Genomic DNA, 14,760 nt, shown 5'->3' on the forward strand with positions numbered 1-14,760 from the left:
TGGGGGGGAGGGGAGGCAGATGATACATGGTTTCCTGGAGGCTTGGATGTAGAAATGCTAGGCATTGATCTGTGTAAGTGTGGGGTGGTGTTGGTTTTGCAGTCTTTCAACTTCTCAGAGTGCACTTTGGGGGGGGGGGGGTTGGGGGGAAAGACACACCCAAACCACTAGATGAAGCACTACCAGTTATTTTTGTTTCAAAGTATGGAAATGTAGTAATTCATATCAATTAAATTAAACTCATGTGAAATGTATTTTTAAAAATGTTTCCTCTTCAAATAGGATACATCTTTGGCAGCTCAAGGACAATCCATTGGTGTGTCAGTCTTATGAAAGATTAAAGTGCTCCAGCACCATCAGCTATTACACAAGAAATCCATGAGGAAGTCTTTGAAGGAGAAGAGGTTAGCGTCTACTATACCCACATACCCTAACGGAATTGTTTTTTTGTATAATTGATTTCCACTTTTATTGTGAAATCTAGTTTGTTCAGGTTTATCTCCTTTAGTGTTGTTCTACACAAGTTTCATTTCCTGAACTGAATTTCCCTTAGAATAGAGAGTAGCATTAGTAGTACAGAGTTTACAAAGCAGAATTTGTACTTTTTAGTAAACCTTTCAAAGCTATCAATTAAAAGGTTTGTTTCATGCTTGTCTATACAATAATAGGTAAGTAAACTGACAACAGTGTTATTAAAATTCTTATGAAACAAGTTTGAGCACTGCACCTCATTTGCACAAAGCACTTATTTACAGTCATCCAAACCCATACCATGACTTAGTGGCAGTTAGTAATAAAAAACAATCCTTTTACCATCAAGAAGCCATTTCTGTGGCAATGGAGGTTACACAGACCCACTGAAAGTCCTTTCCTAGTTATTGCAGGACACTTTCACTCAATGGGAGAACTCGACAATGAAAGCAAAATTTCAAAAGCTACATATGCGACAAGAAAAGTTAGCTAAACTTGTATTAGCCATTAAACCTGTAAATTTGGGGTATGACAAGGCAGAAATGATAGTTGAATGCATGTTTCCAGCTGAGACTACCCCTGAGATATGATGTAGAGGGAACAGAGAAGGGGATCAAACAGAATGCTGTGCAGTTGTCCTGGGAAGTTGGAGGGGTCATGAAGAGGAACCTCCCAAGGACAAAATGATGAGACTAGAGAGATAAAAAGGAGTACTTGTGGCACCTTAGAGACTAACAAGAGATGAAGTGAACTTTAGTTCAAGAAAGCTTATGCTCATATAGATTTGTTAGTCTGTATTCGCAAAAAGGAAAGGAGTACTTGTGGCACCTTAGAGACTAACACAGCTGCTACTCTGAAACTAGAGAGATAGCAGAAGGAGAACAGCATCACTAAGGACAAGATTTCAAAAAGAAGAATATGGTTGGCACTAGTTTGAGAAGCAAATGAAATTTTGGTTGTTTTTTTAGACAGGAGAGACTAAAGAATGCTTGTGTCTGAGGGGAGAGTCAGAAGAGAAGAGTAAGGGAGGGGGATGAGAGAGAGAGAGGGGGGATGGGATGAGGTAGGGTCTCTGGGGCAAATACGGGGGGGGGGGGTCTACAGGAGAGAAGATGAGAAATGTGTCAGAGAAGAGGCCCTTAGTGTAGCCACACTGGGAGCAGCCCAAGGAAAGAAAGTGTAAGCCATTACGAGTGGGGCTGTTCCGTCTCAATCAATCTGTTTGCAGAGGCCACACGGCTGTGAGGGCAGAAGAGAGCTGCATAGCTTTACTTACCCTCCTCTTATACTGGCCCATCATCATACACACTGAAGGATGGGCTGCACTGGTTCTAACTGTGCTGAGACTGCTCTGAACACTTCTGAAGATCCACTAGGGAAGATCTACAGATACCCTGGTTTTAACCTTTATCTGTGAAAGGGCTCCAAGAGATATTCTGACCAGGTAATAAAAGAGGCACTTCCTTCCTTCTATATGTATCTCTCAGTGGAGAACAAGGAGAAAAATGGAAAGAAAATGACAGGAAATTTGATATTTGTAGTAAAATAAAAAAAGCAAAATAAATTATGCAGGTTAAAAAAAAAAAAAAAAAGGTACTCCCTTGCTGCTCTGCACTGACCAGAAGACAATGTTTAGGGCAAGAATGCAATGGGGTACTTTTCCAGCAATTTATACGTATAACTACCTCCTACCTTCAGAGAGAGAATCTAAACGATCTGATCTTTAAGACCCTAATTCAGCAAGGTACTTTAGCATGCAATTTAGTTCCACTGAAGCAACGGCCAAAGGCTTGATCCTGCAACCAAGGCTAAGTACACTTAATTGGACCAGGAAGCATTCAAATAGTAGTCCCGGACCAGTAATCAGAAATACAGTATGATCTCAGGTATCTATGTGAGCTTAAAACTCCTACCCCTATAGTTATTATACAAAATTAATTATACTGCTCATGTTTATACACTGAGTTTTGGAAGGCTGCAGCCTGCCAAGAGGATGGGCTTGTCCTCACTGCTAGATAACTATGAGTTGAAACTCTGAACATGCATCTAGATTTCAGAGAGAGAAGGAAATTTCCTGTTGTTGGAGTAAATACCTTATACTAGAGCAAGACCACAGTTTGGCTGAGTCATCCTTTAATTATACTCAACATCACTACTGTCCTTCTGTACACCACTGTACACTACCAATTGTTGAACCTTTCCACTCTCTCATAAAAGCAGTACTGTTGGACAATACTCTGCTGAAACTGGGTGACAGTTGAAAGGAAAGTTTGCCGCTAAGAATTAAACTCTCAATATAGGTGATGCAGAAAAAAATGGAAAAGGGGCATATTTACAAATTTTTACCATAAAACATTAAAATCTCAATCAGTACATATAGGGCAATTAAGATGGAGCCGATTCAAATCTCACAAATGGGCAGTGGGATTCTCCAACTATACCTTTAAACCTCACTATCTCCTAACGCAAGAGGGAGGGAGGGAACAAGAAAAATACTTCTGGAAATTTAGCATAATCTGGGTATTATAAATTTACTCATTTTCTATAACTTCCATTTCATTCCATTCCATGATTCAGCATTTCTGGTGTAGGTAATATACACAACAGAAAATTAGAACCATCATCTTTTGAAATTTGAAAGTAACACAGAAATGCTTCAAACCTCATCAGATCTTTGTAATCCCTGTAAACACCTGCACTTACCTGCTGAAGAGTTTTGCAGTAATCTCCTTGCTTGCTAGGGAACAGGTCACTAGAGGAAACAAGCAAGCAGTGCTACTTCCCCCAAGGACCATGCCTGGAACCCAGACACGTGGAGCCAAAGTTGGTGGTTTTGGTACTGAGAACTGGCTCAGTAACAATCACAAAAAAAACAACAGGACATCCTCCAGATAGATAAAGTTAGCAGTAGTGCATTAAAAATACTCTGAAACCAACATTTGAAATATGTTCAGAAGTGCTCATTTAGGAGTAAGACAAAGTAGGAATATTCCATTTTATAGAAAAGGACACTTTTAAAGTGAGTGGGTTCCTGCATCATTTATGCACAAACAAGTAACACAGTGGTTCTTTTTTAATCCTGAAAATTATTGTTATTTGCCTCCGTTTTCACCAGATGGATCAAGTAATTTCTTGGGGTTTACCACTTGGAATCTCTCTGGAGATATTCTAGCGTTATATTGCATGAAACGCAAGACAGGAAGAATTAAAATAAATACCATTATATATTTGTTTTTTTATTTCTGTATGCAATGTAATGTTTAGGCACGTTGCTTGGGACACTTTCTAAAATAAATCATTGGCCATTGTTTAGAGTATCCTTTTGGCTTTAAATACTGGTCAGGAAAACAAAAACAATGTAAAAATAAATGACTAACTTCCTATTACAGAAATAAAAATGGATTTGCATCTAAAAGTGCAAGAGGTGAAGTACTTTAATCCTTTCACCAGACAATGTGGCAATATACAGTATATTGCTTCTGTTTGTTTGAGAAGGCTGTTGGAATTTCATACTGACATAGAAAATTATAAATTACGCAGAATTAGTTTCCATAATCACTATATATATATACAAACCAGCTGTGAAAAAAAATGGTTTAGAACTTACAAATGAAAGCCTCACACAGATCAATACAGTGAAAGTAACAATTAACATGCTCAGGTGCCAAATTTTGATTTGTACTTTAAAAATACTATATATTTTTAAAATGCACGTACTGTAATTACATTAGCAGCACAGGCATTTCACTTAGTTGACTTGTCTAACAGGATTATGGTGTTTTAGATATGTAGATTGTTCTAAAATGTTCAATTGTATAATGCTTGGTATTAAAGTAAATCTCGGTGAATGGGTTCAAAGGTAGGTGAATCACTTTAAAAAACACAACAAGCCTTGTGCACTTCAAATATTCTAGTGTTTCACCTGTAAGGTATTGTTTCAAGCAAACAAGACTAACAGAACATATGGCTTTACAGTAACATCAATTTGTCACCTAAGTTGTAGTAATAAATACTTAAAATCTCTACCAATAGACTTACATTTTTGATCTGATTTAAACAATACAGAAAACAATTACCAATTAAAAACCTGTTGTAAAATGCTGAACACCAAAAATTCTTATTTAAATCACTTTTGTAAGCTAAAACAATCAAAATAACATTTATAGGGCATTTCAGTTCTACAATTCTTCGCCAACCTGGAAGAAACATGAATTTTATTTTATTTTTACAAGGTGAAAAAATGTATGAAAACTGCTAAATACTTTGGTCACACTAATTGTCAAATAGTTATGTCTCAAATACATTAGATTTGTGTATTCACTTTATAAAACTATTCTTACAGCCATTTTAACTATAGTATCACTACTATCATTACCTGGGTGGCAAGATCTTATTTCACAGGCCACCCATTATTTAGAACAATACAATATAAACATACGCAAAAAGTATTGGTATTTCTCAATGTGCAATATTTTTTACACTTATGAATTTCTGTACAATGTCTTAAAATCTAGAATATAAATGTTGCTGGTCCTGATCCCTTGCGAAATTAGTGCAGCAGTGACTGGCTTTGACAGGCTCTTGATGAAATCCTTGAGAAACACTAAAAGCCCTGGATATCAGTTCGTGTTCTTCAGCCAACAGCAGCAGACATCACATATCATACAGGGCCATTAACAGCTGCCTCTCCTAAAAGGGTTTGATCAGTCCTAAGAAGAAGTCAAAAGGAGGATGGTAAGTGTATAAGAAACCAATGCACCCTTATAATAATCACTGCAATGAAGTTTGGGGGTAAAAGCAAGAACATGAACTTCCAAAGACTTGTAAAAATATATTAATTTAGAATTGGGGTCATGGAAAAAAGAGACAATGCATCCATAACACAAACAAAATATAACACACCCTGCTATGTCCTATTTTCATTTTCTTACTAATCACAAAAGTAGATTGACAGCTCTACTCTAGTTAAGGTTAAGACCAGCTTTCTGTTTAAAAGTTCCTTTTCTAACAGCTCTAAAATCTACATAGTTACTGGGATTGCCTTGAAATTTGGTACATCTAGTGGGGCTACAGGGTTCTATTAATGATCCAAATTTGGGGCCATCTGATCAAGGGGGTTCCCAAGATAGAACACTTGGAAGAAAACAGCTTTACTTGAAATTGACACATTCTGGCAACCTAGTTTTGCTCATAGATAGAGATCAAGCCAGGGCTTAGATCATTGCATGAGGGTGTTCAATGTTTGAGGGTTACCCCCAAAAGAGTGAATGACACCCACCACCCCTTTGGGGGAAATCAAATTAAAACATGACAAAAAAAACTTTCTCTGGTTATGTACATTAGAAGGCTTGCACATCTATTTGTGAGCCTAGTGTATTATACTGAGCATGTGCAGCGTGAGGCTAACCTTCTGGAAAACTGCCTCTACAACATAATACCTGGGTGACTCTGGCAATGTGTTCATACGATCATAAAATCTGAACACCGACCCAAAACAAAGCAGGTACATTGTTCCAATCTGCCTCTATCACAAGGGAAATTTTATTTTGGGGCGGGATGTAATCTGAGCACAGCAGATCATTCAGGAGGTGTTGGTGAGTTTCTGAAAAGAAACCACACAAGCTAATGCTCACCAGGAGGGGAAGTGATTAGGGGGTGGAGAATAGATGGGAATGGGGAGCGAGGAAAAGATAGGTGAGACACTGGGAAAGGAAACATGGGAGTGACAGGAAGATGGGGAGAGGAGAACGGGGCAGGGGCATGTTTGCTCACCACACTCTGGGGACCCCTCCTTCCCTGGCCCCCTCAAGTGAGCCAGGTTTGGGGTGCTTGCTCTTTGGGGGTTTGAGCCCTGCCCACCGTGAGCTGGGATTCAGGGTCTGTTCTGGTAATGTCTGAGCCCCTGTGTCTCCATGTGTGTGGAAGAATCTGGAGGCTCCTGCCCACCAATGGGGTTCTCACCCTCCATCCTTCTTCCCCCACCCCAATGTGAGCCAGAATCTGGGGAAGTCCTGCCCCCGTCTGGCTAGGAAGCTAAGAACAGGCATGCCCTGAGCATGCACCAAGAACATACTGTTGACACAGGGATGAGGAGCTAAAACCAACACATCAGAAATTCTCCAAGGGGGGGGGGGGGGGGAAGAGGAGTGTAGGTTGGGAACACCCACTGACATGACTGGAGCAGTTCACACATCTCAGAGCTAGTGTTTCAGATTGTATTAATCTCCAGTGAATATTCCCTTTCACTTGAGAACATCTCATTGAGATGAATGGGTCATTTAACAACCCTCTGAGCCTGCAACTCTGAAGTCAAAACCCACTAAGAACATGTCCACACGTTCAGCACTGCTGCAGCACCGTTGTACCAATGCAGCTGTGTCGCTGCAAGACATCTGGTGAAGAAGCATAATAAAATGACCTCCGCGAACGGCTGAAGCTATGTTGTTGGGAGAAGCTCTCCTGCCAGCATAAGCACTCGTGCACGAGTGCTAATGTCGATGTAATTTAGGTCGCTCGGGGGGTGGTTTATTCACACCCAAGCAAAGTAAGTTATGCTGACAAACTCTAGTGTAGACAAAACCTAAGGCTAAGCCTAACGTTCTGAACACAGGCTATCACTGAGCAACCTTAAATCCCCATTAACAAAGTTTTTGCCATTTAATTACTCCCACTGACTATAATTATATTCAGCACTTTAATGAAGATGACTAATGAAGTAAGCACAACTAATAGAAGTTGCATTTAGTCTTCAACAAAATGCAACTGGCTTCAGTCACTGATGGAATGCACATACTAGTGATATTGTAAGGTACAGTGTCTTCGCACTAAGTACGTTTCTATTTCCTTTAAAGAGTTCCTCTGCTTCCAATTCTGTATTAGGTGTACTAGGTGCTTCAGCTTGCCAAATTATTACTTAAGTACATCTCATATCAATTATTTTTCATATAGAAGTAATATTTGCAGAGTCAAAAATACGAAGTAAATAAATGTAATGTTTTCAAAAGTTGTCTTGTGTGCTAATCTGACCTAAGAGCTGCTGTTTCAGAAGCATTCTGAATTTCATTCACTCCATTACTGTTAAAGGATAAGGAACAGTTCAGGGGAAAGGAGTGAAGAAAGTGAAAAGCAAAAAGCGCCCCACTATGGCAAGAACAGTTTTAGTGTAAACACTCTCCCTGCTAATTCAGGCAATACAAATGATATGAAACTCATGTGGTTCAAACCAACACCACTTGTTTCTAGGTTAAACAACACGTACTTTAAAAACAAAACAAAAAAAAATCCACTCCACTTTTATCCATTGCAATAAACTAATCCACTGAAACCATGTCATGAATTTTTTTTTTAAAGAAAAAAATATACCATTCTGTACTGCACACAAAGAAAAGTTACCTGTAACGCTTGTTCTCTGATGGCGTACAATCACAGAGAAGCCACACTCTTGGGTCCGTGCTCTACATGCACATGACCAGCAGGAGTCCCCTAGCTAAGTCTTTGGCTGTCAATCACTAAAAACACTTTTTAAAAAAATATATACATTAGAAAAGAGACAGACCACACTAGACAGAAAATCATCAACTTTTCAGGAAAAATCTGGGAGGTAAAACAGAAAAACTAGATGGGCAAGAGTCTGTTCTACACAGTCATCACGGCTGTAGCAGTGACCTTCACTAATTGTTTGAAATAAACCAACCACTGGGACATTCTGGGCACTACGGGACTCCTAGCACAGACCTCTCTATTTTTGATTGGGGGGGACCATGACTTACCTAGGGGACTCCCACCAATCATACATGCATGGAGCCCCAAAAGCAGGGATAGGTCTATCTACATATTTATATTGCACTTGTGATGAATCTGATGAAATCTACTGTGAGTCACCTTTAGAGAGAGAGTTTTAAAATACCTTGTCCATTCTAAAATTTGTCATTAGAGGCTAAAAAGGGATTTCAAAACAAGGATATCTAAAACAAAAAACATTTACTGAAATCAGGAACAATGCAAAGAATCGCTAGCTTTGAGAGCCCTCTTCTGGTTTATGCTGGTAATTCTTTATTCACAGGCTAATGCTGTGCATCTTGGCAAACATCTGACAAGCTTTGCAAAGCTATTTTTAAAATGGTACAGTATTACAGCATTTCCAGTTTTTACATTTCTTTGATTTCCATCCGTTTATCTGAAATGTGCAAAACTTTTAATCCACTACGAGTGCTTGTAAAGGTCAAATAGTTGGTGTTTTTTTAAAAAAAAACACCCCTAGTGGAGTGTAAAAGAGAACCCCAACGTGTTATTTACTCTTCTTATACATAAAATATTTTTAAAAGTAAAGAATCTCAACAATAAAAAACATGGTTACCCACCTTTAGTAACTGCTGTTCTTTGAGATGTGTTGCTCATGTCTATTCTATTCATCAGAGATCTTTGCCTTAGTGGTATCAGTAGGGCTGGCTGTGTTGCCCCCTGGAGCACTGTGCTCATGCACTGGTATATTATAAGGCACTGCCAGCCCTATGCCTTCTCGGTTCTTTCTTGCCGATAATCCAACGAGGGGAGGGGAATGGAATGGACAAGAGCAACACATCTCTAGGAACAGTTATGAAAGGTGGGTAATCGTTTTTAGTCCGAGTGCTTGCTCGTTAAATTCCATTGTAGGTGACTCACAAGCAGAATCTTTGGAGGTGGGCTCGGAGTTCATAGGTTTGCAGATTGCAGCATAGCTCTGCCAAAGCCAGCATTATTCCGAGTTTCCTGGGTCAACGCATAATGCGACGCAAACGTGTGGCCCAACAACCAGGTTGCAGTCCAACAGATTTCTTGGATTGGCACCTGCACCATGACAGCTGCCGATGACGCCTGTGCTTGAGTTGAGTGAGCCATTACAATTGCCGGTGGGGATATCTTTGCCAGCTTGTAGCAGTAATGGATGCAGGCCATGATCCAGGACGAGATTTTCTGTGCAGATGCAGGGTGACCTATCATCCTATCTGCCACTGCAACGAACAGCTGCGATGACATACGGAACGGCTTTGTTCCGACCATGTAGAAAGCCAGCACCCGCCTGGCATCCAGTGTGGGACGCTTCCCTTCCTCATCCGATGCATGGGGCTTCGGGCAAAAGATCAGTAAAAATATATTCTGACCAGTTTGTAACTGAACCACCACCTTGGACAGGAACGTCAGGAAAGGTTGCAGCTGCATCTTGTCCTTGAAGAAAACTATATAGGGCAGCTCCAAAGTGAGCACCCTGATCTCCAACACCCTACTGGCCGATACTATAGCGATCAAAAAGGAGACCGTCCACAACAGGAGGAGAAGGGAGCAGGAAGCCAAGGGTTCAAAAGGAGGACCCATGAGTCTGGACAGCACTATGTTCAGGTGTGGGCTGTAGTGAGCAGGTACCTTCTTAAATGGTAAATCAGGTCCACAATGGCCTGAAACCGTGTTTCTGGGAGGAAGGCTCTGGCCCATGTAGAGTTGAGAACGGTCCTGATGAACTCTATGCGTGGAACTGGCGTTAACATGGACTTTTCTGAGTTTACTAACAGGCCCAGGTCACAGCAGGTGGAGTGCACCAAGTTGAGACTTCTCTGCACCTGCTCTGGAGACCTATGCTTGATGAGCCAGTCATCGATGTATGGGAACAGATGGACCCCCTCCCTCCCCCGGCATGTCTGAGGTAAGCGGCTACCGGCGCAACGCACTTTATAAACGTTGGTGGAGGGGGGCTTGGTCCTCCTCCTCCGCTGGGGTGGATGGCTTAGGTGTAGGCGTAGCCCATGCGCCTCAGTCACTGGGCGTGCCTGCAGTGCTGGGCCCGGTGAGGACCGTGTCGGCAGTTGCTGCTCTGTGGCTGCTACAGACAATGAAGCCGATGGGGACAGTGCCATGACCAGAATCCCCCAGGTGTTCCAGCCTGGACACTGAATAGCCTGTCCTGATTGCCACTGCCCCGGTGCTGCCACTGGCTTGGATGTCCAGTCTCGCTGCTGAGGTCGAACAGCAATGGGCTGTTCTGGAGGAGCCCCCCTCCAGGGACCATTGAGGAGCTATCAAGGCCCGAATTTGCCTTGAGACCACTGACACCGGAGACCAGTACCCCTCCCGAGGTGACCAGCGTTGGGATGAGGACCTCCAAGACTGCGACGGATGTCGATAATAGGGAGACTGACACCTCTCAACGAATCACATCAAGACGGCAGCAACCGCGACCATGGAACTGGAGACCGATGGTAGGTTTGCAACAATTCTGATGAAGGTACTGGCGTCCATCAGTGCAGAGCACGCCATTGTCTCAAGCGATTGGTGGCGCTGCCCCGTTCCCTAGGGAGACTTATCAATTGGCTTGCCCTCTTGGGGAGGCCTTAGTTGAGGCCTGCGGCCCCAATTGTGCTGTTGGCACAGGTAGGGGCCTGAGCTCCTTGGGTGTCCGAGTCCATGAAGGTGATGGTGCTGGCAGGAGAGTCGGTCCTGTACTGCTCACTGGAGTCAGAGGAGGACCTTTCCCCAGGCTAACGGCCCCAGCCAGAGATGGTTGACTGTGGAGCTCTGGTTGTGCGACTCGGGCAGGCTCCTTGCTCACTGCCCCTTTCTTTGTCGGCACCGGGGAGCCGTGTTTTGTAGCCCTCTTCTTAAGTGCTGGGGACAATGAATGGTGCCGGGTAGGCCCTAATGCCAGGGGTGCACTTCGCAGAAGGTGCTGGGCAACTTGTGCTGGGCTGGTTTGGACACCAGGCGGAAAGCGGATTCCATAAGGAGAGCCCTGATGGCCCTCTGCCTCTGGGTGTGAGGCCAAAGGTTCTTATAAATCTGGCACCTCTCTTTAACATGTGCTTCCCCCTGGCACTTGAGATAGCTACCGTGAGGGTTGCTAACAGGCATAGGCCTGTTACAGGAATCGCAGGGCTTAAAGCCTGGAGATCGGGCATGCCCTGCCAGGGCAAAGTTCCCGCTGGGACCTAACTAACTACCGTACTTAACGGGCATTTAAAACTAAAGAAACTATACAAGGAAAAACCACAAGTCTTTGAGCAAGGAAAAGCACTCCAACTGACCACCACGTATGGTAAGAAGAAACTGAGAGGGCATAGGGCCAGCAGTGCCGGATATACCAGCGCATGAGCGCAGTACTCAAGGGGGTGACATAGCCAGCCCATAGATACCGCTAAGGCAATGTTTGATGACCACATATGTTGCCGTGCGCACACCTACAATGGAATCGACATGAGCAAGCACTCAAAAGAAGAAGATAACTAACTGTAGGGAAATGAAGCTGTTGGAAATAGTGGCTTTCATAGTTTCCCACCATAATGGAATATTTCAATCTTTAAGCAGTTTTTTTCAACTGTGTCCTATAAAAGTCGTTGAGAGATGCAGTTTAAGTCCAATGAGTATGACGTTCCAATTCACAAAGAAAGGTAATATTACCATTTTAGTAAATTAAAATATCAAAAGAGTTCAGATTTAGTAATATCCTTAAAATATGCAAAATTGAGAAACAAGTCTGAGGAATTGGAACCTGACATTTGTGAAATACATGCTGTTTGTGTATGTCCTACAATTTTCTTGTACAGAACAAAGCTAATCAATACGTACATGTATTTTAGAAAAATTAATGCACATTCAAGGTTTTATATAAGGGTGCATATTTCGTGATAAAATATATATATGGAAGAGCTGCAGCCAGTTTTTAAAAAAATTTCTGTGAGAAAGACGTTGCATGTTTTTCCAATATTTTAAAAGCCAATGAAAAAAGCAAAAAGCTCCCTTTTAAGGAGTTAAAAATAGTTTTATAAGTAATTATGAAGAGCAACAGTAAGCAAGGAGAGCTCTCTTTCTCTGATGAGTACATGGCTAGCAATCCTCAGAGATGTGAGGCAGCAAGAAGCCATCACCCTCAAACCCCATCCCTATTGCCATATAGTGCTGCCCGCAAATGGGAGCAGACAGGACTATAAGAAGTTACCTAAAGTTCCAATTTTTGTTTACTTTTTAGTAAGGTTTGTAATTTTTCTTCCTTGCCTAGAGTGTAGATAGTTTGGGCACCGTGGTTTGCATGTAGGTTAGGAGAACTGACCTTAATGTATCCATGGCATTATCAATAGGAATCTGAGACAGTCAATGATGGGGAACCTGTGGGATTCCAACATCATGACATGCAACAGGTTTATTTGCTCCTGTAGGAAATTGACAAGCTTTTTGTCTGCAAATATATTGACTACAAGGAGCTTAGATTTTCATCCTCTACTTCACAGCTCACACTTGGTATTTTCATGGTTTGTGTTCAGTCATGTAACATATGGGGGACTAGGTGAGCTAGAACACAGTTGGAGTAAGTAAATCAGGTCTTGGTGATTTAGGCCAGTGGTTCTCAACCAGGGGTACATCAACTTATCTAGGTATTTGGCTAGTTTTAACAGGCTACATGAAAAGCACTAGTGAAGTCAGTACAAACTAAAATTTCATATAATGACTTGTTTATACTGCTCTATATACTATACACTGAAATGTAAGTACACTAAATTCCAACTGATTTATTTTATAATTATATGGTAAAAATGAGGAAGTCAGCAATTTTTCAGTTATAGTGTTCTGTGACACTTTTGTATTTTTATGTCTGATTTTATAAGCAAGTAGTTTAAGTGAGGTGAAACCTGAGGGTACGCAAGACAAATCAGACTCTTCAAAGGGGTACAGTAATCTGGAAAGGTTGAGAGCCACTGATTCAGCAAAGGCCAAGTATCTGGTCCCGGGTCACACGGAAGATGGTGCTTTAAGTAGGAGCTGGACACTGTTATCCTCTGCTACCTTTTTTGGTATGTTTCAAAATTAAAAGGTCTGACGGGAATTGTCCTTTTCTATCTGATTGTAAATCTCTGTCTTTGGTGAGACCTTAGCAGCTTTAATTATTGGCACTGTGCATTTCCAATTACCACTGGAACTTGAGAGGGAAAACTATACACTTTCACAAAAAAATAAAACTGATGACTTAGTGTCAGATGTCTCTTTTGAGAGAAGAAAAGGAGGAGTCCTACATAGAGTAGCTGATCAGGCTATGTACTTTCTCCCAGATTGCAGAGATGGATCTTGAATGTTGACTATTTATTCTCTCAGAACTCTGCACTACTAGCCATGCAGTCAGAGAAATAAAAATTTGTTCTCACCTGTTAGTTTATGTTCTCTGATAAGCATGGCCAGCAAGCCAGCCCCTTCCTACTTCAAGGGCACTGTGCTTCAAGACACAAAATGATTTGTACACGTTTTGAACAGTTTTGTCCAGGGAAGCAATATATTCAAAATCATCATCATTTATAAAGATGGGGATTATCAGCATAAATTGATAAATTACAATAAAGTAAAGCAGGATGTTGGATTACTGGCAATTCCACCAATCCATAAGAACTGAAACAGCAAGATTTATAATGTGTTATTTTCCTTTCTCCACGTTTGCAGCATTTGTGAGCTAATGCTTATTGTGCTAAAGTGTCAAATATGGCGTATTGTGCAGGATAGAACAGAGGAGCTAGGAGTAAAATTAAGTAACTGTCATTTTCTAAAGGACTGTTTTACATTTTATGCCATCATATCAACTCATGGTTCAAAATATAATCCTGAAAAGGCTATTACAACACAAAATGGGGAGCATCTCACAAAATGAATAAAAGGTGAATAAAGTTGATTTAAATACACCATGGATTAAATTGCTGTGTATCATATTTTAAATGGAGAGCCTGAAGTCAAAAGATAAAACTGCTTTCTCTTATCAGTTCAAGGTTTCCCATTCTCTCTGCTTCTAGACTCTAGGATGATAAGAGTCACAATAAGTCAAAAGGCAGTATTCACTCGTGTGCAAGAGCATTACAAGACCTATTAATCACTTAATGCCATGTTATTCCCTCAAAATAAGCCATGCATAAAGCCTTGTGCTGCCTCTTCGGGGCTAATTCCACTCAAAGTTAACTCCACTTTTAAAAATCATTATCACCATCTCCTCCTCAGATTAGGTGAAGTCACATCAGTTTATTGCATTATTCAGTGACAGTCACCACTACAGTACCTACAGATAAGTTAGGTACTTCAGTTTCCAAATAAGAGAGTCTGAATATTAATTTCATTTGAGAAGACTAAGGTTTTCCCCATCTTTTGGAAATTGTTTGACCATTAAAGCCTTTTATATTTGCAAGCCAATAAACTGCCTGCAAAACAATGTTCTTTGTAGTGTTGTTGTAGCCATGTTGGTCCCAGGGTATTGGAGATACAAAGTGGGTGAGGTAGTATCTTTTACTGGCAAGC

At 41.2% G+C, this 14,760-nt stretch overlaps 1 protein-coding gene and 1 long non-coding RNA gene across 16 annotated transcripts in view; both read right to left on the reverse strand.

Annotated features, from left to right (window-relative positions):
* Positions 1-3,483: 3,483 nt before the first annotated feature.
* The window catches only part of PPP6R3 (protein phosphatase 6 regulatory subunit 3), a 144,703-nt gene continuing 133,426 nt past the window's right edge, over positions 3,484-14,760 (reverse strand). For all 15 annotated transcript variants that reach the window (XM_038406954.2, XM_043517929.1, XM_038406956.2 and 12 more), the window contains one exon: positions 3,484-5,180. In XM_038406954.2, coding sequence (XP_038262882.1) covers positions 5,132-5,180 — 49 coding nt within the window. In that variant the 3' untranslated portion in view covers positions 3,484-5,131. The remainder of the gene's footprint in view (positions 5,181-14,760) is intronic.
* On the reverse strand, positions 7,471-14,251 carry LOC122460872. Its single transcript, XR_006282460.1, has 2 exons — positions 13,632-14,251; positions 7,471-7,988 (listed from the first exon to the last, which is right to left on the reverse strand). It is a non-coding gene; the product is annotated as an uncharacterized LOC122460872 (long non-coding RNA).

The sequence above is a fragment of the Dermochelys coriacea genome, chromosome 6, assembly GCF_009764565.3.
Source record: "Dermochelys coriacea isolate rDerCor1 chromosome 6, rDerCor1.pri.v4, whole genome shotgun sequence".
Lineage (NCBI taxonomy): Eukaryota > Metazoa > Chordata > Testudines > Dermochelyidae > Dermochelys > Dermochelys coriacea.